Below are 26,979 nucleotides of genomic sequence, written 5' to 3'. Positions count from 1 at the left end.
GTGTTTTGGAACATATTTGATCATTGGAAACTTATAAAACATGCATATGGCAAGTATTAACATGTATAGCATGCATGACATAAAAAGGGCAACTAGACTAATACATAAACCCTAGAATTTCATGTTATTCATACTAAACATACATGGCATAATCATAATCCCAAAGGGTGGGAATTCTATCTATGGAACTCACCTAATCAAGTTCTTGAAGCTTCACAAAGTTCCAAGCCCAAACAAGCTAAAACCCTAGTTTTGCTTCACATGCTTCCTTTGTCCAAACCATAACCATCTTGATATTTTCTTGCAAATCTAAGGCATCTTAACCCTTGCTAGCCCATCTCTAATCCCAAAACAAAGCTTTCTTCAACAAACCCTAACTTTTCATGAACTTCTCTTAAGGAGGAAAAGTGGTGAAATCAACCCATTCCAAACTTCATGTCTCTTCCTTGATCAAGATGTAACCATAACATACACAAGCCCCAAGCTTCCTCTTTACTAACAACAAACCCTTGATTCATTAAGAAGAGGAGAAATAGAAAAATTAAACATAATCCATACTTCCTTAAGCTTAAATGATCATAAGGGAACAAGTTTGAAAGTTTACCATGAGAGGATGAAGTTTTGAGAAAGATTGGTGGAGAGGAGAAGAGAAAATGGCGGGGGAGAAGAGAAGAGAGAAGGGAGAGAAATGTTTTCCCAACTTAGAGAGAGAAAGGATAAGGGAAAATGAGATATTTTCCACCCAAAAACATATAAATATCCTTTTCCGTGAAATTACCATTATGCCCTTGCCTTGAACGTGTTTAAATCCGACACTGATACTTAATCCGTATTATGCTGACATGTCATAAAATATTTTCCATTAACTTACTTTTCCATAAATTTAATTCCTCTGGCATGATTGACTGGTAATATACCGATGCTGACAGGCGGGATATTACAACCATTGCTTTTATTTCCTAGCTAGTTCAATTCTCAATGCTAGTTCTTCCAACTAAAAATGTCAATCTTAGGTGCGTTATTTCTTTTTTCTTTTTTTGATAATAAGGTGCGTTATTTCTAAAAAAATAAGGGACCGTAATAGAAATATAAAATTTAGTTAAAAAAGTTAGTTCGTTTAAAAAATAAAATTCTTAGTTGGAATCCAAAAACTAATTTGTTAATTTTGTAATAACTTTATTTGAAAAATCTCATATATTTATTTACTATTTTCTATGAAACACCACAAAGTAAAGGATAAAGTTTGAACAAAATCTAAAATTTGTGCCCTCAACTATTTCAAAGACAAGACTCAAAGCACACACACTTCAAATCACGACACACAGCTCTCTAGAAACACAATAACAAACCACAATCCCAGCCATTACACATATTAGCAAAAGTTAAACACGAAACACAAAGCAATTAAGAATGTAATTAAAAAATAAATAAAAAATAACAATAAATTAACTTATTCGATCAATGTTACCAACAAAAAAAAACTTATTCGATCAATGCAATAAATAGCAAATTGTTTTAAAAAACGTATATACAGAACCGACTGACAAGATCTCAATGCCTGTTTGATTAAACAATCTTAAGTCTTCATGACCAATTTGAGCAAAAGTATATACAAATCCAATTTGATTATATTATACACGCAAATTGGTCATTAACATTTCAAAGTCTTCCACGCTATATGGCATTCTACAAGCTTTAACTAACGTGACTTTACAATTCATTTTAAAATGGGGAAAAAATGGAATACAACAAACTTTTTTTTAAGAAGCCAAAATAGAATTTATTAAAATCACAATGAATCCTAACCAGCATAAGGAATGTTAGACTAGGAGTCGTAAAGTAGCAAAATACAAAGGAAAACAAAAGTTGTACCAAAACTCTCCCCCAACATACATAAAAAAAACCCTCAACCAAAATCACAAGCTGCCACAAAAACAACTTCCACCACCTACATTCTGCTGCTCGCACACAACCCCCAAACAACAACGTCAAGAACCAAAACAACAACCAGCAACCTTTGAAAAACAACTGGTAACTATAACGATTAAAACAACACACCCACCTTCGCCACAACAACAATCGATGTCACCTTAATGAATCCACCTTTGCAACAACAACAGCCACCAGCGCAACAACAAAATTCACCTTCACAGCAGCAACACCATCGTTCCATATCGACAAACCACTAGATAACAAGGTAGTCGAACCAGATGAGAAGGTTCTGATCGAACCCAACTGTTTTTAATTACTTTCACCATTTTAAATTATATGTCATTCTAGAAATTTCACATATATTAAGAAATATATGCAATTATTTTGTATGGAAAAGAGTAACAATGAGTTATTTTACAAAAATATCTTTCGTTAATGGTTTGGAAAACATAAATAAAAGAATTGGAAAAAGATAAATTAATAAATAGTAAAGGACATAATGAGAAGCTCAACATGATCCAAATGATGAAGGAGGTGACGAGTGTTGGCCTGTAAATTTGACAGGCTTATTTAATATGGTCAACATTTGTTTGACATTTAACTTTGCAGGAATCGAAGGCTGTCTCGTATTCAAACTTGAGTATTTCGATAAGATAACAAGCTAGCGTGCGCGACTTAAAGTTCGATGGAGCAAAACTGAAGAAAGATCGCGTCGAGGTCAAGCAATGAAGGCGGGAAAGCACGGTTTCAAGCTTGGAGACGGTTTCCTTAGTGGAAACGTGGGGCAAGCGGTTGTCCAATGATGGGAGAAGTGCTGATCATGAGATTAGTGGTTCGTCAGTTAGGTTTTTAGTACAAATAAGTGCTTCCAAGCCGGAAAATGGGTCGCAAATCATTTATAGAATTCTACAACACTCAAACTACCGGCGTCTATAGGGAAACGAGTTATACAGAATGTATGTAAACTGATTTGTAGACCACCTTTATTTTAATGCAATGCATTTTACCTTTCCTCTAAGTTTATGTGCTTAAACTTTTACCCTTTTCATTTAACTTTATATTGCTATTGTTTGCAATCTCAAACCTGTCGAGAGACAGTGCCTTTTTTGTTTATAAACCCGTCCTGCTCTCTAAGTAACCTGAGTGCATCTCGTGGCCCTTTTTCAAAACCTTTTTTTCGATCAAAACCTTTGCACAACATGCTCCTGAGATCTCTAGTTCGGTCTCGCTTGTAATAAACAGAACTAGCCCGTAGTTTGCCAAAAACACAGGAAAACAACGGGAAAACTGCGAGACTGTAATGAGCGGTGGAGGTGCTGCAATTTCAGAATAACAACATGAGCCAAGTGATGATGAATTCGACGACAAAGGTGTCATGGCAGTTACAGCAGGTATTGCAATAGTGATTTTTTTTGATACATTTCTTTGTTTGCTCGAATCATAAAGAAGTTCTTATAGTGTCTAGTATTGTTATTATTACCGTCTACCTTAATAATCTTGTTAGATTTTTTCACATGTTCGATTTGTATTTTTTTTTACTACCCTTTAATCCAAATGCAGCTCTTATGGTGTTTTGTATTGATATTACTATCGTGATAATCTTATTAGGAGAGGCTTCATTCAAAACAACAAGGCTCCTATCACTAAGAGCATCCTTTTTAGCTAGAAAATCAGTTGCAGCGTTACCCTCACGCAAAGTATGTCGTAAACTAACCACCCAATCTCTACGAAGAAGATGTTTAACAACACTGATTAAATTTCCATATTTGTGATGAACATTCAAATCCTTTTGGATGAGGTCAACAACAGTAGTTGAATCAGAGAGACACACCACATACTTAAATCCAGTATCCCAACACAACTTCAAACCATGGTATAAACCCAAAATCTCAACATGGAGAATGCAAGGTCTACTAATTTTTCCAAAGAAACCATGCAAAAAAGAACTTGTATGATCCCGAATAAGACCACCAAAACCTCCCAAGTTGGAATCAAGGAATACACAGCTATCTACATTAAGAGATACTGAATCCATACTAGGACGTTGCCAACTGACAATATGTGCAGGCTGCGGAACACTGTGAGAGGTAGGATGAGCAAAAGCTTTGAAGATATGATGCAGATATGATAACACTTGAGCACCAATTTCTTGGACAGAATGCTTGATATCCTCAAAGATACATTTGTTGCAAGAACACCAAATCTTCCACATGATAATGGGACCAATTGGGCCAATATTTGAAATAAATTCTTTCATCCAAGTACGCAAATTATCTTGATTTGGAGGAGTAACCGACTTGTGGAGACAAAAGGACCACATGTCCTTGGCACGCGGACATGAGAACAAAGCATGAAACATATATTCACTACCTTGATTACAAATAGTAGCTTATTCTCTTTGCAATGGTGGATGGAGAAAATTTTATTGTTTCAATTTGTTCCGCACGTACCGACTAATATTTTGCTTTTGATTTCAGAAACTTAAAATGTCTTATTTTCCTAACTACTAAAGTTCAGTTTGGTAAAAAAATAGCAAATAGACGATAAACTAACTTAAAGTGGATGAATTTATAGTGGATAGTTGATAAGTTAGCTTATAGCTGATAACATATACGCTAGTTGATTGAATTTATGATGTTTGATAAAATTAGCAGTTGAACTAACTTATTAGTATGAAATGACATAAAAAAGATATATTTAATTATTATTTTATTTTTTCCAATTAAAGCTACAAGGTTAAAATTGATATAAAAATGATAAGATATAAGGTACTTAAAGTAACTTATCAAAAAACACTATAAGCTAGTAAAAATAAGCTATAAACTCATGAGAAAGTGACAGTTACTGTAACGCCCATTTTAATTATTGAATTATTTTAATGAGTTTTAGGATATATTATATGATTTATATGATTTTTATATGATTTATAAGATGTACGTGATTTATGTGATTTTTTAGAGATGTTATGAGACGTTGTGACTTATTTTATTATTAAATAAAATAAAATAAGATTCGAAAATAAAATAGTTATTGAGATGTGGGGCTGTTTTATAAATTTAGAGAGTTTAGTGGTTTAAGAGGAAATAGGAAAGAATAGAAGAGGGGTTATAAATAAGGAAGTCTAAGTTAGAAAACGTTTTTAGTTAAAACGACTTTGGAGAAGAGGAGAACAAGAGAAGAGGAGAAGACCTAGAGCTGCGATTTCTACTTCTTTAAGGTAAGGGTGGGACTATCTTTCACTAATATCAAGTCTGTGAATCATTAGATTGCATCTAACATGTTTTAGGTTCAGTTTGTGAGGATTTGAGAATTAGGTTAAAAGTGGTGAATTGATGATTAGATGATGAGAAACCATAGAATTGATGTAGAAAAACGTTTACAGATCATAGGGTAACCATAGTACATCGTTTCAGTCAATTTTAGGTCGATTATGAACCTCAGAAGGGCTTAGAATGGTAGAAATCGCACTTTTGAAAAGCTGTTTTTTTGACCTGGTACTGTCAAAAACGTGGCACGTTTTGGCAACCGTGGCACGATTTTGAAATGTCGAAAGTTGAGTTTTTCTGGTCGTAAAAACGTGACACGTTTCCAGAAATGTGACTTGCCAAACTAACCCTAAGCAATCATTTTCTTTTTTTTGTTGAGGGATAACCCTAAGCAATCATGTGTTTATTATTCTACAGATCAATGATAGACACAAGTTTACATAACATTACTCTTCAAAATGTGTTTGATCTAAATCATACATACCAAAACATACAAGATGTTTTATTATGGAAACAAATAGATACACCATTGATGTATTAAAAGGTGAACTTCACTAGTTCTATGCACTTTGCAATGGAAATTTTCCAACAAAGTCAGTCTTAATACTACCCAAATAGAGATGGTCCTCAAACTCAATAGCTGAAGTTACAAAATTAATAATCTTCCCATTATTATCACCAAACTTTTTGATAATATTGCCTTCAGTATCCACTTTCACCACCATTGCAGACTTAGTTGCACTGCTAATCAAATTAATTAGCCTTGGAAATAAAGCTACCAAGTGCTTGGATACCTTAGAGGTGTGCAAAAATCCCGTCCTTTCAGAAGTTATCTACAAACATCAATTCATATATTAAAGAAAACCAATTCATCATATTCATATCATGTATTACCCCTCTTCTTCGTGTATGTGAGTTTTGCCACTAAGTTCTTTAAAACGAAAAAAAATAAAATATCATTAGAAGGACAAAATTGGTGACAAAAATTAGAGAGTAGTTTCATTTTCTTGCTTTTAATTTTTGTCACTGATGCAGTTTTTTTTTCTGGTATATAAATAACATTATTTTTTAACATCGTAAATTTATTTAAAGACGTGCTAGAACATATATTAAATCTCATTGTGATTTATTTTATTTTATTAGATTCATTGTATATATAAATTATAATGTTACCTGAATTAAAGCGATCCAGAATGAGCAATCAGGAGCAAGATTAATGTTATCAGGTCCAGCTGGAAGGTTTTCAATAAAGATATTTGTTTTACCTTGGTTTATTCCTTTTAGCCAATGTTTCAGACACCTGAATCTGATTCACAAGAAAAACAAATCATACAAAATGAAATTTGTTAAGACAATATTAATTAAATTATTAAGACAAACTAATTGACGTATTTATCCTTTAATTAGGAATTTACTTAATCTTTTTTACCAAACAATTTCTACTTACTTCCAAGTTTCGCAGACAAGAAGATAATCTTCATCTTTGGACAGTGCAACACCATTGGCAAAGGCCAAATCATCAAGGACAATAACGGTTTCATTTGACATGGGATTATACCTTAAAAGTTGTCCATGTGGTCTTGCCTCAAGCACATCCAAATACCAATTGTGCATACCAAATTTGGTACTTGGAACACTGAAATAAATATTTCCATCTGATGCTTCTATTACATCATCTGCAAACCTGGTTCACAAAAAAATTAGAAAACTCATAGTTTGTTTTTTAATAAAAAAAAAAATAGTTATAATAGCTTATGACTTTCATATTTTTTTACAAACTTGTGAGTTTCATAGCTAGTGAGTGTTTGCAACATTTGAGCAGGGTACCTTTTCTTAAGGCTACCAAATTTATTGACACAAAACAATTAAAATAAGGGTTAATATATGTTTACCCCCTGTAATATTAGCGATTTCCGGTTTACCCCTCTGTAAAAAAAATTGTTTAGATTCCAACCCTGTAATTTGAAGATTTTGGACCTTCATGACATCAAATTACAAAATTTAAGGTATTTTTGCCCCCTGTAATTTGAGAGAATTTCGGTTTAACCCCCTACCATATCGTCGATATTTCGGTTTACCCCCTGCCATATCATCGATTTTGTACGGTAAAAATTCATGAAGGTCCAAAACCAAAAATCTTCAAATTACAGGGTTGGAATCTAAACAATTTTTTTACAGAGGGGTAAACCGGAAATCACTAACATTACAGGAGGTAAACATATATTAACCCTTAAAATAATATTGTTTGAAGAAATTTTTTAATCCCCTTTTATTAATGATCATTGTACTTCATTCGTCTCATTATAATTATCCTTTAAGGATAATAAAATTAATATCATTTAGTAAATCATTCATAAGAATTGTAGTTAGTGTCTTCCTAATTGTTTTCGATCTTTGATGTCTTTCTAAACACTTATTGTACTGGTTGACACTTATTATGATAATATATTTCATTTTAGCCACTTTAAAAAAAAATATAAAACGATAATTTAAATGAGAGAGGGGTAAAGACTAATTTGAAAAGATTCTATCTGAAACCGTAAAATGCACCATGCAACTTGCAAGAGAAAACAAAAACTCTGAAGGCAAAGCACTGATCGGTTTTTGGGTGCATTTCGGAAAAGACCAAATATCTTTCATGGTCAGTGCCTACTCTCTGGTCCCACCTTAAGCAAGACTCTTCACAAGATTTCTGTATATTTTAGTTTTACGAGAATACTAACAAATTTAGAAGTTTAAAGTGTAAATTTATCTTAAAAATTATGCATTCAAAACATTTAAATACCAAAAAGTAATTTTCCTGCATAAAAATTTATCAGTTATTTTTGTTTTTAAATCCTTAATGTCTTTAAAACACTCATTAGCATAACCTTAGTTTTAACGCGGATCTACTAAACAATTTTTTTGGAGTGCTCTTTAAAAACTCAAAATTTAAAATTTATTCTCTAAAATTAAATATTACGTTTTATTTAATGTATTGAATACATTACAATTTACAAACCATCTAAAATTATATTTAAAGAATGTTTCAAGGATATTCATTGGCATTTTCTTTTATAAAAAATCAAGTTTCTTTTTTCACCAAAAAAGTAAGGTTTTTTTTTTTTTTTTTATATATATAAATTACGCTTTCTTTTCATTTCTAATTAAAAAATTCTTAGAGCTTGAGTTAATATTTTTTTTGAAAACTCGGTATCCGATCCAATAATCGACTAATCCGAAGGGACCAATTCCACCGAAATTGGCACCAGATGGAATCGAACCTGAAACCTCTGGAGGAGCACCTCTGGAGGAGCAAACTCCAAGATCCCAAACCAACCACTAGGCCAACCCCAAATGGGTTGAGCTTGAGTTAATGTTTTAGTTTTGTTCAATTTTTTTTTGTTGTAAAAATCATTGAAGAGTTTAAGTTGATTTTATTGTCACATAAGTTTAATATGATGCGATATTTATTCTGAGATTCATGTAGGAATGAAGTCATTTTTGACACCAACTTTCAGCAAGTTGTGAAACGTTTGTCGGCATCATTTTTATCTTCAAAAGTGTGTATTTTTCTTTTTCTAAGTAACAATATTTGAACAACAAAAAATTGATAACTATAGAAGTGTCCTACAGAAATACGTCAAAAGCAAGTGTTAGTTTGATTTAAAGAAAGAGAAAAAGTTATTGCCTAGAATTAAATTGATAACTTTTTTCTCTTTTGTGTTAGAGATTGGCTCAAGGAAGTATACTGCCTAGAATGGCGTTGTGACAATAAAGAGGAATAACTAGAGATCCTCATCAACAATATTGTGTAATGTTCTTTTGAGGAAACTGAAACTCAATAATTTGTTATTATATATATTTTTGTTTGGCTCAAGTAGTGTTCATATGTGGTGGAAAACTTTCTCCATTTTAACTCCTTGGTAAGGAAAATGTGCAAATAAATTGTCTCAAAGCATGAAAGAACAGAACAAAGAAATGTAGAGATGAATTATTTGTTTGGGACTCACATTAATTGAGAACCATTTACTTGTGAAAGGATAACACTGAAACCATCTTCTTCTGTAACCTTTAGCAAACCCTGCAAAATGTAACGACGTGTCGGTTAATCATGCAGTATTTTATATTGGACTTGTTGGTAAAAAAAAAATTATGAAAGTTACAGGCTTGATTTAATTACCTTGGTAGCATCACAGACAATGAGACCACCATCTTTGGATGTTGTGATTCCAAGCAAAGAAGAGCTATCTATATGCTTCCAATTCTCCCAATTTCCATTCCTAACCATTCTTTTAATCCAACCATCTCTTGTAGCTGTATATAGGACACCATGTTTATCCACACAAACATCTTCTGGTTGTTTCAGAAATCCTTCTCCAAGTTTAATCACTTTCTGTTATGTTTTGGAAACAATCATAGACAATTAAATACATATTATTTTGAACACTGGCTATAATTGTTGATAAAATTTTCACCTGTAATTGGTTGTTTTTGGATGAAGAAGTTGAAGATGCAGCAGAAGGAATTTCCAGTGTAATTGGATCTATGGGTGAGAAGTAGAAGACTTGAACTGTGAGAGCAACTAAAGCTGCTAGAACCAAGCTTGAGGTTTTGATCAAATTGGAAGCCATGCTTGTTCAGTTACTATTGGAGTTTGAGCAATGTGTCTGCTATTATATATATTATCTTCGTCTTAAAATATAAGCAAAATATGGTCAATAAAAATTAATGTCTTTGGTCCAAAATTTGAACAAAATACATCAAGTTTGTTTGACATATTCTTGTTTATATTGTTTTCAGTGCCAGAGCCACTTCATGAGCTGGAGTGGGCCACGATTCACCCAAAAAAATAAAAAAAAATTGCAACTCTAAGTCTATTTTGCGAGATTTCGACAAATCCAAATCCCTACAATGTGGTGTAGTGACCCACCCAAAAAATATTAAAAAATAAAAAATCATAGGATCATTTAGCGAGATTTTAAACAATTTTTCAACTGTTTTAGTTTTCGGCGGTTCCTAAAGTAGCATACGAGATTTTTGTCATGACAACACTTGATTCGTTAGCGCAGGTTTACATACATTCTAATTTGCAGGGGGTTTCAAACCTCCTTTATATTGTTTTGTCAACTGAAAAATTCTCCCAATTAACATTTGTACTATAAAAAAAATCAGATTCATAATTTATAACAAGAGTAAAATATGTAATTCATTCTTTTATAGTACACATCGGGGCATTTTAGTCAAGCTCCACCACTTCAACTTTGTGTTTAATGTTTATTATGATTTTAATTTTATGTTTATATATTATAGTTTATTGTAGTGGTCCACCCAACCTTTTTTTAAGCACCGTCACCAATTGTTTTTGAAACATTTATAAACAAACGTTATGTCTGATTAAGGCATTTTTATATATAATCATGTATTATTATAATTATTATTTAAGTAGAAACCTTCCACAAAAATTATAGGGTGCGTCTAATATGGACCTCTCAAAAAAAAAAATTAAAGATGGCCATTGTTATTTTTAGTAAGGGGTTTAATAAGTTTTTTTATTCCTATAAACTCTCTCTCTCCTCTCTCTCTCTCTCTCTCTCTCTCTCTCTCTCTCTCTCTCTCTCTCTCTCTCTCTCTCTCTCTCTCAATAAACAAAATGTTAAGATGAATACATGCAGCAAGTCAATTAGTGTTATTCATAAAACAAACCAAGCGTCAAGAGGAATGCAAGTAACAATACAAGGGTTACTCTGCTTCAAAAAAACACAATACAAGGGTTACTCATGCAATAAACCAAGTGTCGAGTAATGCATGCAACAAGTTAAGTGTTACCCATTCAATAAACCAATTGTCAATAGGAATACATGCAACAATCCAAGTGTTACCCATGCAATAACTCAAATGTCATAATAAGGAATGCATACAACAACCCGATTGTTATCCTTGTAGTAAACCAAGTGTCAAGAGGGTTACATACAACAAGTCAAATGTTATCCATGCAATAATGTGAGTGTTAAGAGTAAGGCATGAAACAAGTTAACTGTTACCCATGCAATAAACCAAGTGTCGTGACTTTTAAGGAATACATATTCAACAAGTCAAGTGTTATCCATGTAATAACCGAAGTGTCATGACTAATGACAACTACATGCATCAAGTCAAGTGTTATTCATGCAAGACCGAACCGAAGGAGGAAGTGAAGGAAGTCGAGTGATGGATAACCGGATTCAGCAAATTTAAAGATGATCGCGCAAGGTGACTCAAAGAGTTGTGGATGCAAGGTTCATTGGTTCCTCAAAGGATTTCCATGTGAAAACTTGTTGTAGAAACTCATAATCAAGCCCGGCCTTGAAGAGGAGGAGGGAGGGGGTGGGAAGGGGTGGTGCAAACAGATCAATTGAGATGGGCCTTCAAAATTCATAGGCCTCACAAAAATATTTATAGCTCAATATCCACTCCCACTCAAATAAAAAAAAAACATATGTTCCTTCTTTTTCTTTCTTCAGTACGCGTTTGGTTTTCTTCTTCTCACTCAACACTTATCGTCGCACCACCAATCCGACCTCCATCTCTCAGCCGCGCGCCGTCACACATACACCGGTAACCACCGCCAATTCAATTTCCATCTATCCTCTAGAATCTAGTTATTCTTCCTGGACAGTCATAAATTTCAGGTTCTACATTTTTTTCGATCTTCCTCTATGCCTCCTAAACTGCCTCCTAATATTAGAAAGTTTGAGTATAGCGCTGAGAAGCGTAGGAAAAAGAAAAGAGTTGTTGAGTTAAGTCAATCTAAAACAGGAGCTCTTGATAAATTTATTATAAAAGAACCACAAATTCATATTTATGATAATGCTTATGTTGGAAATGTACATAATTCTTGAAACCATGTTAGTACTGAAAATATAGAGGATAATGCTCACGTTGATGCTACTGTAAATGATAATTCATATGGTATTGTTGTTGAAACCGTTGACGTTGTTGTTGAAGATGTTGATGATAATAAATATGATAATAAAAATGTTGATAATGTTAATGGCATTCACATTAGCGTAGATATATTTAATCTAAGAAATTGGGATTCTCCCGAATCTAAAATGTTTGGGTTGTTACAAAAGACCCTAAAAATGATTGAGTTGTTAGCTAGAAAAGAGCCTAAAATGATTGAATCTAAAATAATTGCGGTTTTATTTTACTGAGGGCCTATTTGACAATGAAAGTCGAGCCTCTTATTTTATAGGAACGAGCTTGCTCATAATATACACCAATGAATAGGATCTGAATAGGACATGAATCAAACATTATTAGTTTGATTATACAAATAGAACCTGAATTCAAACTAAATATTATTTACTCAACTTTCTTATCTTTAATTTCCATATTACTACAATAAAAAGTCATAACCCTTGTATAAAGCATCATTTTAATCCAATTCTATGTAAGCCTTTGAATCATATATACAAAATCATATAACTTATAAGTTCTTTATTGTTAATCATCCACACATCTTTATTCATTAGTTAAACGTAATCATATGATCGCATTTCATTACAGTCTTAACTCAAGTCCCTGATTAAGTTTCTAAGATTTCCTTACACTTCACGTATCATTTGATAAGTATGAGCTTTAGAAAATTGGTGATCAAGCAATCTGATTAAGAAAATATGATTTAACAACTATCATATATAGTACCAAGGTTATCAAAATCGGGACTTTACTTCAAGTTGAAAGGGAGTAGCAAAATCGGGACTCGTAAAATCGCAATCAAAATCGAAGGATATTACTCAAGGACTTTTGTAGAATCGATATAGGATAGCAAAGTCGGGACTTGTAAAATCGCAATCAAAATCGAGGATTCTACCAAAATAAAAATAATGCTAAATATATGTTATAAATTGCATATAGTCATAAATGACTAAAGTTCAAAGTCCACAAAATACATATACATAAATGATTTAAAGCCTAGATGCAAATATTCTTTAGTAGTCATAATAATGCTAAACAACCTTGACAAAATACTTAAAGGCAAATCCTAAGTGCCTGACAAAATACTTGATCACAAGTGAGTAAGGCTATTAAGTTTCAAGGCAAAGACTAGAGGCCTAATAAAATATTTAATGGCAAATCTTATATGTAATCATAAATCCTTAATAAATCACCAATTATATGGCTTTTAGGGTATTTATAGAACTGGGTCATGTATTCAAATCGGGTTTTATAGAACCGGGTCATGTATTCAAATCGGGTAACAAAATCCATCAAAAGGAATCAATCTTGCAATTTTGAACGGATTTCACGATTTTGTGCAATTTTGATAGGATTGTCTTTTTTGGAACTTTGCTATGAATTTGAGTCGTTGAAGCTACGCAAAGTCACAAAAATCAGGATTTTGAGACTTAAGTCCCGTTTTTGATAACAATGTATAGTACACTGCAGTATTAACATTGAAATAAGCAAAAGATTTCATGCACAACTTGAATAAGTACATATAATACATAATAAGATTTTTTTTTTTTTTTTTACATATACCACATATATAAGTATCACAATGTATAGTACACTGCAGTATTAACATTGAAATAAGCAAAAGATTTCATGCACAACTTGAATAAGTACATATAATACATAATAAGATTCTTTTTTTTTTTTTTACATATACCACATATATAAGTATCATCAATTATATATGAGCGTGCCGGTTGTGAATTTTAGGGAGGAAGAGGAAATCGCAGCGAAGTATCATCAATTATATATATTATAATAAGGTAAATCAAATGTCAAAGCAGAATACATGATGTAAGTTACACAATCACACTAACAAGTTTTAATTTTTTACAAAAGTTCAACATATAGTATAATCAATACTTAAACACATCGAAACTATATATTTACTGCACTAACATAGATATTACTCGGTTAAACATGGCAGTATAAAAAATTTCTTCGTCATAAATTGCAACTAGGAATGATTAATCTACAAAAAATGACAACACCAAATTTTAAGTACTAAACATGCATCATTTTCATCAAGAAATCTTAAATCCCATAATCCCCAAAATTTGGGTATTCGTTTATGCATGAGGAACAACGGAAAAGGGGAACCCATCTTGTTTTAGTATGACGAAGACAAGCTCTAATGCCTTCTTTCTATAATCCTTGCTTCCATTGATCTTCCTTTGTTCCTAGTTTCTCCAAATTCTTAGCTTATCCTAAATCTCTAACTTAAATTCAAGAAATGCTAATTCTTCTTCAACCTTCTTCTTCAATCGCCATAGTCGAAGTTTCTCCCAAGCCTTAAGTTGAGCTAAAGATCCCAATTGAATCATTGGATGGCGATCTTAGGGTTAATTCTTTGATAAACTGGAGGTTATAGGTGAGGAAGGTGGGGCAGTAAAGGAGAGAGAAAGAAAGGAAGAAGAGACTTTTGAAGAAATTTTGATTTTCTGGTTTGTCTATGCCTTTTTTATAGGTTTTGGGAAAAAATAACGTATTGCCCTTACTAATGCAATGGAAAAGCCAATTTCAACATAAAAGACCATATTTTTTCGCATGTAAACAAGCTTCTGAGCGAAGCGCAAGACTATCATGCGTTCACGTGAACTTGGGCGAATTCAATCGTCTAAGGGATCAAAATAACAATTTTTTCACACGAGGGCATGATAGGGTTGTGTGCAACATGGAGGAGATCCTTAGATAATCAAAGGTTAGCGATTGATACTTTTTGGGGAGAGATTCAAGAGTTGGAACACAATTTGTAAACATCTTGAGTAGTTAAATCATCAAGTCTCTTTTGTACAAAAAAAGATCCAGAAAAATGTTAGATATTAGGATTGCCTTGTTGAAGGCTTATTTCTAGTAGTAACATTTGTATTTCTTTGTAAAGAACTCATTGATACAGGTTGAAGAGATAGTTTCTCTCCAATATGTAGGTTATTGTTTGATCAAACTAGATAAATGTAACAACCTGTTTTTTGCTAGAATTAATTTAATTATTTATTATGTGTGTTTATATGCACTTGTCTGTGATTATTTGTCTTTGTATGTATTTTATTTAGGATTAGTGGATTTTTTGTCTAAAAGGGTATTTTAGTCGTTTTAAGACTCAGGGGTATTTTGGTCATTTTGTGGGCAAGGGTAAATTAGTCATTTTATTAAGAGGGTTATTTTTGGTGTTTTAGTGAGAAAGGTTATTTTTACTAAGTTACTAGTGAGTTAAGGTAATTATTTAGAGAAGGTAATTATTCGTTATTTGACGGTTTAGATGAGTAGTAACTTTTGAGAATTAATTGGTAAGAATGTTAAGTTCATTAAGACAATTAGAAACCTACCCCAATTATGTGGTGACTATATAAACATAACACTAAGAGGAAAATTAGGTTTTCTACTCATTTCATTCACTTCACAAAATATTTTGTGAGAGGTAGAGAGAGAAGGTGGATCAAGATGATAGAAGAGAAAGCTTGAGAGAGAGCTTGGGGTTCGAAGAGCTAGGAGCTAAAGTGAAGCCAAAGTTAGGATTCTTGAAGTCTAGAGGTAGGGGGATGGTTTCCTTTCATCAATTAAGTCATAATCTTCTATTTTAATTTCAATTATGGGTTTAAGTGTTTTTATGTTAATTGTGACTTGTGATTTTTGAATGATGAAATTCGTGCTCCTAATTCATGTGAATTTTTTGGTATGATAAACTTCAAGAAATTGTTGTGTTAAGAGTATAAACTTCATAGTTGTTGTTGTTGATAAGTTGTTTTGATGATTTTTGATTAATTGGGTGTAAATCATAGATTGGTGAGTGATTGTTGTTGAAATATGTTTGAATTCACTTCATAAATGTTTATTTATGTTTGTATGTTGATGCGGTTTGGATTGGTGTGGTTGTTTATGAAGTTTGAATGAAAATTGAGAAAATTGAGGGTTTTGGTGAAAAATGAGCATGATGATGATTTTGGTGAAATTGTTGTTATGATTCCATGTTTTTTGTTGTTTTGATTGTCTTTTGATGTATATAAACCAATGTACAAGTTTTGGGGACGAATTTTGGTCAGAGGGGATAAAAAAACATGGATTTTGGGTGAAAATTGGAGAGTTGCCGAGAGGGAACAACCAACAACAGGGGACCTGTTCTGATGTAACTCGCTAGGCAAGCTGTAGCTCGCTGTGGCGAGTTGCCCAGTACAGAACCCCATGTTTTAGGTGTTCTGGGCACTCGGAGATCGATCCAGACTGTTCAAACTGATTCTTTTGATGTATTTAAATGATGTCAAGATTTATAAACCTTTGGAAACATCAAATGAATTGGATTGAACTTGATTTTGTGATTCGACTCTATACTTTTGAAAAATGTTCAAGAACACTGATTTTTCGAAAATCGTTCTTCTCAAAGGAAAAGGGTAAGATTAGGGTTGTTTACTGTAACCTTGATTTATAAAAATGTTTTGGATGGTATTCATGAACTTTAACATGATTTTGCTTTGAAAATTTGAATTCTTTGGAAAGATGATAAAACGATACGAACTTAGGTGAATTTTGAAATTAATCGGAATTGGCCTATGATACGTATACATATATGCTACTGCACTCATATGTGAATTGTGTATATACTTGGTTGAGGTATTTGAACTTGGTTTCTTGGATTTTGGTGGAATAATCGGAAAATGCTAGTTTTTATAAACATAGACGAACTTTGTCAAATTAATACTTTATGGCGGATAACTTGTAAGAGGCTTTGAATTCATGTTAGTATCATAGAATGTGAATGAATTAATGATGATTGGGTGTTAAATATGATGAACGTCATAGTATGGATAGTTGTCCATATTTAGTTGAAAGGTGACTTGAAACTTATCGTTTTCTTTGATGTGATTGATGTTGATGACGATTATGATGATGATTTTCATGTTGGTGATTTATTGTTGGTGCTGAATTCTTATATGCAAATTGGTGATGATTTTGGTGGTGATTGCATGTATGAAAAACGTTGGTGTTTATGATGGTGATTTGTTGTATGAACGTATGCACAGTTGAGTCATATGTTTCATAAGTGTCTAGAGGCGATGTTTAGAGGCGGTGTTTATGATACATTTGTATCTTTAGGTGACGACCTTGACGATGACCAGTACCACATGCATATAGAGTCGTGTCTAGGCGCATTGCATAACTTGACATGTGTCATACTTGCTTAAGTGTTTGCTGATTAATTGCATTGCTGAAACATTGGTGAATTGTATACTTGGTGAAATTTGGTGAATATGTGAAGATGTGAAAATGTAATTGTGTATTATTATACTTGTATGCTTTATGATTATTATTGTTGTTGAGTTGTTTAATCATTTGAAATTAATTATGTCGTTTACTTTCATTTGATTATGTTTAATTATGAATTGTGAACTAACCCCCAATGGTCGTTTTGTTGACCGCCTACCTTATTCTTATGGATGGGTAGACGACGTGTAGGAGTAGTTTGCTTTAGCTTGGTGAGTTGCTGGAGGCTAGCTTTGGAGCTACCTCGTTTTGCTTTTGGAGTCTTAGGGTCAGACTCTAATTTAGGGGTGTCTGTCTGTTTATGCTTTATGACTATTTGATATTTTATCACTCAGTATGTTGAGTTGAGATTTTATATTTGGTGTTGTGTTGAGATGTATATGACATGACAACTTTGGAGATGTTTTATTTTAGTTGATGATGAAATGTTATTATTATTACGCTGCGATGTTTTGAGAAAATTATTTATGCATGTTGAACTTATAGTAGCATCAAAATCCTTTACATGATTTGTATTATTTGCGTAATTTATTGCTTTAAGGGTTTAAGGTGTTACAATAAACATATTCACGATGTATTGTTCCTCTACTCTCTACTCTCCCTATTCTTTTATTTTGTCATTTGGTTCAATTGTGAACAGGGATGGCAAAGTGGACCGCCTTGCCCCGTCTAAGCCTGCTTAAAATGGGACGAGACGAACTGAGTCAAATTAGGTGACCGTGTTCAAAATCTCGCCCCGCCTCGTTTAGTGGCGGACATACGAGTTGGTGGGCTGGCCCGCCAAACAAAAAAAATTATTGAGAAAAAAAAATTAATGCATTTTTTTACAACATTATTGTTACAAAAAAAAAACTATGTTGCTTTTATCATAAAAAAGAATAGGTAACAAATAAATTTGTGTTAAAAACATGATTATTAATAAATTTTTGAACTCAACATCATACTTAATAGCAATATAAGGAAAATCCGTCAACATAAAACAAGTCATAAAATAATTCGAACAACCAAAATAAATCCACAAGGATAAAATAAGTCTAAAAAAAAAGCATTTAAGCGGGCTAGTCCGCCCTACCCCATGCCCGCCCCGTTTTTACAATGAGATAAGCGGGCCGAGCCAACTATAAAAAGCGAGTTCAAAACTTTGACTCAACCCGCCAAAAATAACGGACTAAACACCCGGCTTGACGAATTGAGCTCGTTTTGCCACCCCTAATTGTGAATATGTTTTCCATTGCTGTTATATATGTTTTTGTCGTTGTTGCTTAAGACTGTTTTGATTATTGATAATCAATAAAATTTTCTCTACACATCTAAATTTACTGTTATGATTTGAGTCTGAATTCACAACGTAATAAATTTGTTTTAGGACTTAGAAAATTGACTTAATGATTTCTCACATTTTATTGAACGGACGAATATTGAAATTCACACTTTGTACAATACATTGAGTCTTATTTAAGCAATCAAAACAGTTCAAACTAACTGAAAATAGAAAACTACACCTTCCAGTCATTATTATAAGTAAAAATTACATTTTATCTTCATTCATTTAATGATATATGTGGTCTTTATTATAGACCACGTATATCATTTAACAAATAATTCTAAAATGTTGATTTTAGCTTATCATAGTAACATGAAGGTGTAACTCTCAATAACAAACTAACTATAATAAGCTGAATTAATATTACAATACAACAACATTTTTTTTTTTTGAAAGGATACAACAACAATTATAAACAAGAGAATTTGCTGCTGTAAATTTTATTCCCATGTGAAATTTGCACGCGCCAAAGGTCCTGCAATTTTCTTAAATGATGAATGTCCAGATACAAAATATAAAGGTTTAATAGTTAAACGATAAAACATTCCTTAAAAAGCTTAATTAATAAACTATGTCGGTGTACGATTAATTTGCATATGTAATGATGTGTTACGACATTAATCGATGAATATGACAATTCAAGTGTTTTCATACTTATTAATTGACGTTCCTTCAAAAAAATATTCATTAAAACGTGACAACCTATCACCAGATACATGTGTAAAATAATTGTACATCGATAAAATATACTAATTAAATTCTTCCTTGAATTAGTTGAGAATGTTTTATTAAATTTTCAAACTAAAATTCATTATGATTGAATCCTTGAACTTGCAAAAAAAAAAAAAAATTGTAAGACTTTCTTTTGACAATAAATAAAATGTAAAGTTGAATATTTGTATTTTTATAATGTTTTTATAAGCTTTAGCTTAAAAAAAATTACGCCCATCGTTTACTTTTAATTGATTTAAAAATTCTGTTTTTCTTAATTTCTTAATATCTTTTATGATTTTAAGTTTATTAAAATAAAATAAAAACTAAAGCAATTTTGCAACGTTAATTTGTTTGTAAGAATGAGATTCGTTAGCAACAAACAAATCAAAACTTTTATTGAAATAACACAAATCGAAGTAGAAACTTTTTGTTTTTTAAAAAAACACAAATCGAAACTTAGATGTCGCTATTTCTTTGACGACTCATTTCAAAATCATTATAATCAATGATTATTTTTTTTTTTTAAATTCAAACTTTTTAAAAAATTTAAAACATCTAGGAAACAGGTCAATCCTATGTTGAGATAAGTCTTGCATCATTCACAAATTAGTTTTAATTATTGGATCTTTAAATCCTACCATTAAATCACATGGTATGACGAGATTTACTGATCCAATGATAAAAAAACAAACTTGAACATATGCAAAACTATTTTAATTGTGCATATGTTCGACAAGTCTCAAAATATACATAGGAAAGAAAAATCAAATACAATCATAGTGTCTTGATATACCTCTTGGCCATATCAAGTGTTCCTATAAGACTGATTTTGAGCACTTAGTGGCTGACTTCTTTGAGAACCATTGTTTGCATTAGGAGGAGGACCAGAATAGCCCAAACTTTGCCCTTGGTTTGAGATAGGAGAATTTGTATTTCTCGAATTATTTGCATCAGGAGGAGGACCCGAATAACCCATATCATTATTGCTAATTGTACTCATTTTTTTGTATGTTAATGCAAATATTAGGTTCAAGTAAAATGTGCTAGATAAAAATAATAATGTATTTTTTCTATGTCTTGGATTGGATAAATATGATTCAGTCTGGTATTTATAGGCATTGTGATCCTGGCTGCATTATACAAGAAATGTACCATGTATTTCATGGTAAGTTTAAGCAATATTCATTTAAGGGTTTTACAGACCACACGTAACAGATTATAGTTGATGGTTGAATGACATGAACTTAGTCAAAATGATTTAAATTATTAGTGTTAGATTGCAATGTTAACTTCTTTAATTTTTTTTTTTTTTGGAGAAGGCAAGATTATTATATTAATAACGATGTTACTATCACCATTTTATAATTGTCTCCGGTGAGATTTGAACTCGATTATAAAAGTTAAGTTCTTACTACCGATACCACTCGGACAAATTGCAATGTAACCCTTCATTTGATCTACGAAGTTTGTAGTACAATTTTTTTTTTCTTCAGATACTTAGGAAATTATCTGTTTTGTTCATAAGGAATTTCTCTGCCTGTTTTAATTTTGTTTATCGATTACACGTTAGTCATTTTGAAATGTTCAAATTTTAATCAATAAAAAAAAGAGGGAAAAGATTGGAGAGATTTTGCACATGGAAGTAAGAAGAAAAAAGGATTGGAAACCAATAGCCAATTTCGATATAATATCCATGGATTTTCACTCTTTATTGTTGAGAAATGCTGGTGATTAGTTCCTTAATAAAAAATAAAATAAAAAAAAAACTTAGTTGGGATTGAATATTGGACCTCCTATAAGATATTTTTTAACGTTTCAACTCAAATCCTCTAAAAAAAAAAGTTTCAACTCATATAGATAGGATACCTTAAAAAAAATCATATAGATATTTCCGGTAATTTACTTGGGGATCTTTATATAATGCAAGAAAAAGTATGGAAATAGATTATTTCATATGCACGAACAAGTAATGTGTGATCTATTTTTGGTATAATAGAGGGCAAGTGGCTCAAAAGAAAATTAATAAGTCAAATGCACATTTTTACGCATGCAAGTTCCAGCAATATCATCGAAAAGAAGTATGTGAAGATATCTAAGAGTGGACTACAAAACAAGAAGATTCCAAAAATCTATAAAAAAAAAAAAAAAGACTAAAGTATGTGCTAGCCTTTCTGAAGAAAATCTTGAATACGCCGAATCAATGAGGGGATGTTCTCATTGATTTTTCACTTGTTAGTGACCATTTTTTTAAGGGAACTTGTTAGTGACCATGTCGACTAGAATATTTGAGCCACTCTTTAATTAGATGAGAGATACATTTTCTCTCCAAATCATGTCAAGCCCCAATTACATACCCCACATCTTAACATGCAGAGCATCAAAAGCTCCAATTTTGCGCCTTAACCTCTTAAGTTCCAATTTTGATTCCTTGTTTTGGTAAAATCGTAACTTTGGCTCCCCATTTTTAACATGCAAATTTGGTCTCGCATCTCACAAGATCAATTGAAATAAGCATGAACAATTTATTACCACATCATCAAATTAGATGGTCAAAATCATGAATTGGTAAACTTTTTAGAAATGGGTATCAAAATTGCGCAATTAAAAAAGGAGGGGTCAACATTGCAATTTTTGTCATAATAGGGGATCAAAACTGCGTTTAAGCCTAAAAATTTATAAAAACGCTGTATTGTTCCTCCGTAAGACCTACCTCAATTGACAATGGCAGCATTGTTATACCGGACACTTTCACCCAAGTTTTAACCCGAGTATCATAGTAGCATCAAAATTTAGCTAGTATAATTGAAATAAAAAAAAGTCAACCCAAAATCTCCAAAAACCACTTATTCTCTTTATATATAGATATGCCCCTTCATCTAGGGACAAAAAATTTATGACATCTTATCCCATTTTTTCAATATTATAAACGGCACAATTTTATTATAAACATCAAAAGTCCACCTTTAACTCTGTTTTCGGAAGAATTGCTAATATGATAGAGTTATTTCATTCAATAGCGTGTAACAAGAGATTATCAAGGAAGAATTGGGGTTAACAATTTCGAAGTTCCCCTCAAAACAATTTCGAAGTTAGTTTATGAATTGATTTTGCCGGTGAGAAATTTGATTTGACCATGTCGCTACCGTGCTGATATAATTGCGTGTAACTTGAAAGAAGCTCAGATTGTAAAATTCATGTTATGTTCTGAGAAGAAGAACATATATGCAATATATCAATAAACAACGTATATCAAAATTTTGACGGTTTCTGCTGTTCATTTCTGAATAAATATTTTATAAATAATAAAATCTCTTTTTGCAGAAATTCACCATTGCTTTTATTTTGAATCACCTGTAGAGCTATGGTTTTAATGTTTTATATTAGCTCCGTTTGTAAATACACATCGCATTTTGACAATGTACACTACTTATATAACTTCAAAATATAAATAGTTAAAGTTGTGTTTTGACAATCTACTTAGGTTGTCCTAGTGGTTTTGACTTCAGACTTTAAAGTATGTTCCTCTCAAAGCGTGTCAGATTCGATTCTCCACAAGGACAATATTAGATTCAATTTCTCCACGGTAAAAAATTGGATCAGATAATTTTAAGCAGTCCAAAGTGCACCATCAATCTATCTCATTTAAAATTTAAATATGAAATTTATATTGATGAAACTGATGACACACGTCGTAAGTGAGTGAACTCACTTAAGACGTGCAGACTTCAGGACCAACTCGTCATTGGCGAGCTTGGGGCGAGTTGTAAACCTTTTTCTAAAAAAATTTAGTGACTCGTCCTGTGGTTCTGCAGTACCGTTATGGTCTCGGTTTCGCAATGTCCTTTTTAAAAGTCATGCATCTATTCGTTCCAAGAACCCGTATACCAATGTTTAGAAAATTTCTTGAAGCAAGATGTTAGAACAAGTATCATTATTACCTAACAAGATGTGACACTTGAGAGTATGTACGACACCATGGAAGTTAAGGTTTGATGAAGTGAACAACAATGTTCGCTTAAAGATCGTATGGAATGTACGGATTTTTGCTATTGATGTTCAAGTGCAAGTGTGATAAGTGTTTAAAAGTGATATATTTCATATAGGAGTTTAGGCATTTTAGTGACTTGTTTTGCAAGATTCTCTATGGAAAACTCCAATTATTGTGTAAATATGTCATTTATGCTTTTAAACCTTATTCTACCCTTTTTGTGCAGGAAAATACAAGCAAGGAGCAAGAAACGTCAAAGTTCAAGGTCCCACGCTATTAGCGTGTCCTACGCTATTAGCGTGATGAAGAAATGGCCAAGGTCAGAGAGATACGCCATTAGCGTACCTGGGGCGTAGGATCTGGAGCACTCTTGAAGGCTACGCTATTAGCGTATACTGCGCTATTAGCGTACATTGTCCAGAGAGCTACGCCATATGCGTACCTGGAGCGTAGCAACCATGAAGAACTACGCTATTGGCGTAACCTACGCTATTAGCGTAAATACTCCAGAGAGCTACGCTAATGGCGTGGCTGGAGCGTAGCATCAGGGCAGGGCCAACGTGGCACACTCCTATTGGCCAGAAAATAGGCCGCCTTACCACGCTATTAGCGTGAGTTGCGCTATTAGCGCAGGTGCAAAAATGCAGGCCCATTTAAATAGCATGCTTCCCTCTCTCTAACATTATTCACTATTCCATTAAAACATTTTATACATTTCTAGAGAGAGGTTAGAGCTATTTCATAGAGAGAAACACAAAGCAAGTGATTAAGGAGTAGATTCAACCCTAGATTCATTGAGACATCAAGGATCTTGGCATGGAATCTTCATCTTTCCTTCATTCCTTGCATTAGTTTACATGTCTATATGTAACTATCACCTTCTTTGTAGTATTGAGGTAACTATCAAGCTATTATGTAATCTTTTGATCTTTTAATATATAAGGTTCTAGCTTAATGATTCAATATTGTTGTTATTCTTGCTTTTAATGCTTTCAAAGAGATTCAAGATGATTTGGACACAAACTCTTGAATCTAGAACTAGAATAACAATCTATCTTATGTTATATCACTCTTGACAAGTTTGTAAACCTTTGATAATTACTTTTAATCAAGATTTTAATGCTTTCGGATACTTAATCAGGCTGGACACGGTCGATTAAGTTATCCGATCGACTTTGTTATCGTTTAAGGAATTTGGACACGAATGTTTAAACACTAACTTGGAAATAACGATGTCGCTTTGGACACGAAGGATATTGTAGAAATGATTGTAATAATATTGGTTATAAAGCTAGAGTCTGTTAATCGATCGAGAGATTGCTGCTGTTATGCTTGCTCGTTATCTTATACCGCAAGCGAAATAGTTCGATCCCCTCTCGTTTTTACTTTAGTGTCAAATATGGATATAGTGTTACAAACAAACAAATTATATCCAAACCCTTAACTTGAACGATTGTGAAAATGCTTATGATTAACGTAACTCCCTGTGGAAACGATCCTATATATACTCACGTGTACATAGTTATATGACATGTAGGAAAAATCTTACATCAAAATGGCGCCGTTGCCGGGGAGTAACGGAAATTTTTGTCATAAGTATTGAAACAATTTTGTCATGTTAAGTCAATTTTGCACAAAATTCTTTCATGCATATACATATACACATATATCATTCATTATTTTTTATGCTAACCACTTGGTATAGTCTTGGTGAACTTTGTTTATGCGAGGTACCGTTGCTCACGAAGACCTACAATTTGATCCAGAGATTGAGAAAACTGCTAGGTTACTTAGAAAGCAAGCAAAGGAAGCTAGGAGATTAGCCAGGCTGGCTCAGCCGGAATCTTTACTTTTTATTCCTTCTCCGTCAGGTTCGGTGCATACTATTTCACTAGGTGATTCTTCACATTCTTCTGCACATTCATCTCCGAGGAGTGAACCAGAAGTAGACATGGCTAATGAAGATGAGAATGCTCTACCTATGTGGGTTAGTCCGAGGAGGCTAGCTAATCTTGGCAATCGTAATGCCAAATCAATTGAGCTGAAGTCGGGGTTGATAAACTTGATAACTCATAACCAGTTTACCGGTATGGATCATGAGGATCCATATAAACACCTTACCAACTTCTATGTTACCGCCGGTACACTTGGTATGAAGGAAGATGAGGAAGAGGGTGTGTTTGTGCAATTGTTTCCTCATTCTTTGATCGGGAAGGCTAAGGAGTGGTATCTTGATCAACCAACTTCTTTGATGGAAAATTGGGGTGAGCTAGAGAAAGCATTTCAAGAAAGGTTCTTTCCGGAAGATAGGCATCTTGAGGCTAAAACTTCAATTACAACTTTTGCTCAAGGCCAAAGTGAGACTCTTTGTGAAGCTTGGGAGCGTTATAAATCATTGCTAAGGAATTGTCCAAAGCATGGTTTTGATAGCCAAATGCAACTATATCTTTTTCGTCAAGGGCTTCAAGACATGTCCAAGACGATGCTAGATGCAAGTGCTGGAGGTTCTATTGCTATGAAAAATCCAGCTGATGCTGTCAAAATCATTAACCAAATGGCTCTTAACACAAGAAAATCCTCTCACAACCGGAATCCTAATCAAAGGAAAGTCGGTATTCTGGAACTAGAAGCAAATGAGCGGTCTTAGCTCAAAATAAGCTCCTCACTCAACAAATAGAAGCTATGCAAAAGGAGATGAGAGCTATGCCTAAACAAATTCTTGAATCTCTCAAGCAAGAAGGAGGAACCGCTCAAGTCAATACTTGTGGACTTTGTACGGGGGATCATCCCACCGGCTATTGTCCCGAACCCGGTTCTTTTGAAGAGGAAGAGGTCAACTATGTGGGAAACCAACAAAGGCCTAACCAACCACAACATGCCGGAACCTCACAACAATCCCAAAATCCGGGTACTTCCAATTCTCAAGGAAGATATCCGGCCAATCAAAACTTTCAGAGACCGTGGAGAGCACCTTACAACAATAACTACCAATATCCTCAATCAAATTTCTACCAACAACCTTTCCCCCAATTCCAACAACCCTTCAATAATCAATACCAATTCCCACCACCAAATAACCCCCAACAACCTAACAATTCCCAAAGCACCGAGGAGGTCTTGAAACAATTCATGCAAGTGTCCATGGCTAACCAGAAAAACACCGACGCGTCGATCAAAGGCCTTGAGACACAAGTTGGTCAGTTAGCACAACAAATGGCTCAAGGTCCTCCGCAATTGGGAGCTTTCACCGCTAACACTCAACCAAATCCTAAGGAGCACCACAAAGCATAGCAGTCAAAAGCTATAGCTACAAGGAGTGGGAGAGTAGTAGGTAAAGGGGTAGGTGATGATATTGTTGTTGAAGAGAAGGATGATGAAGTTGTTAACGAGGAGGATATAGAGAAGTTCGAGGAGGATAGTGTAGAGATAGAGGAGGAAGTGTATATAAAGAATAAAGAAGCATTAGTTGAAAAAGAAAAAAATCAAAAAAGAGATCTAGAGGTACAAGAGGAGATGGAGAG

The 26,979-nt window shown here is 33.1% G+C and overlaps 1 protein-coding gene and 1 long non-coding RNA gene across 2 annotated transcripts; both read right to left on the bottom strand.

Annotated features, from left to right (window-relative positions):
- Positions 1-5,623: 5,623 nt before the first annotated feature.
- LOC146946073 (protein STRICTOSIDINE SYNTHASE-LIKE 5-like) lies at positions 5,624-9,939 on the bottom strand. Its single transcript, XM_085744287.1, has 6 exons — positions 9,656-9,939; positions 9,361-9,573; positions 9,191-9,261; positions 6,646-6,882; positions 6,372-6,504; positions 5,624-6,031 (listed from the first exon to the last, which is right to left on the bottom strand). The coding sequence occupies exons 1-6, from the start codon at positions 9,809-9,811 to the stop codon at positions 5,759-5,761; spliced, it is 1,083 nt and encodes a 360-aa protein (XP_085600413.1). The 5' UTR covers positions 9,812-9,939; the 3' UTR covers positions 5,624-5,758.
- Positions 9,940-18,812: 8,873 nt separating this feature from the next.
- On the bottom strand, positions 18,813-20,554 carry LOC146946072 (uncharacterized). Its single transcript, XR_015028222.1, has 2 exons — positions 20,264-20,554; positions 18,813-19,231 (listed from the first exon to the last, which is right to left on the bottom strand). It is a non-coding gene; the product is annotated as an uncharacterized LOC146946072 (long non-coding RNA).
- Between the last annotated feature and the right edge of the window lie 6,425 nt (positions 20,555-26,979).

Source organism: Medicago sativa, chromosome 2 (genome assembly GCF_051527215.1).
Source record: "Medicago sativa cultivar Bolivia chromosome 2, Bolivia_mono, whole genome shotgun sequence".
Lineage (NCBI taxonomy): Eukaryota > Viridiplantae > Streptophyta > Magnoliopsida > Fabales > Fabaceae > Medicago > Medicago sativa.
The sequence above is the reverse complement of the archived record's forward strand: the minus strand, read 5'-3'. Positions and strand labels throughout refer to the sequence as shown.

Bases quoted from the DNA above. Each gene is read 5' to 3' on its own strand.
- LOC146946073 (XM_085744287.1), bottom strand. From the start codon at position 9,811: ATGGCTTCCAATTTGATCAAAACCTCAAGCTTGGTTCTAGCAGCTTTA. The intron at 9,262-9,360 runs GTAATTAAATCA...TACATTTTGCAG, and splicing joins TTGTCTGTGATGCTACCAAG to GGTTTGCTAAAGGTTACAGA. The intron at 6,883-9,190 runs GTGAGTCCCAAA...TTTGTGAACCAG, and splicing joins GTAAATGGTTCTCAATTAAT to GTTTGCAGATGATGTAATAG.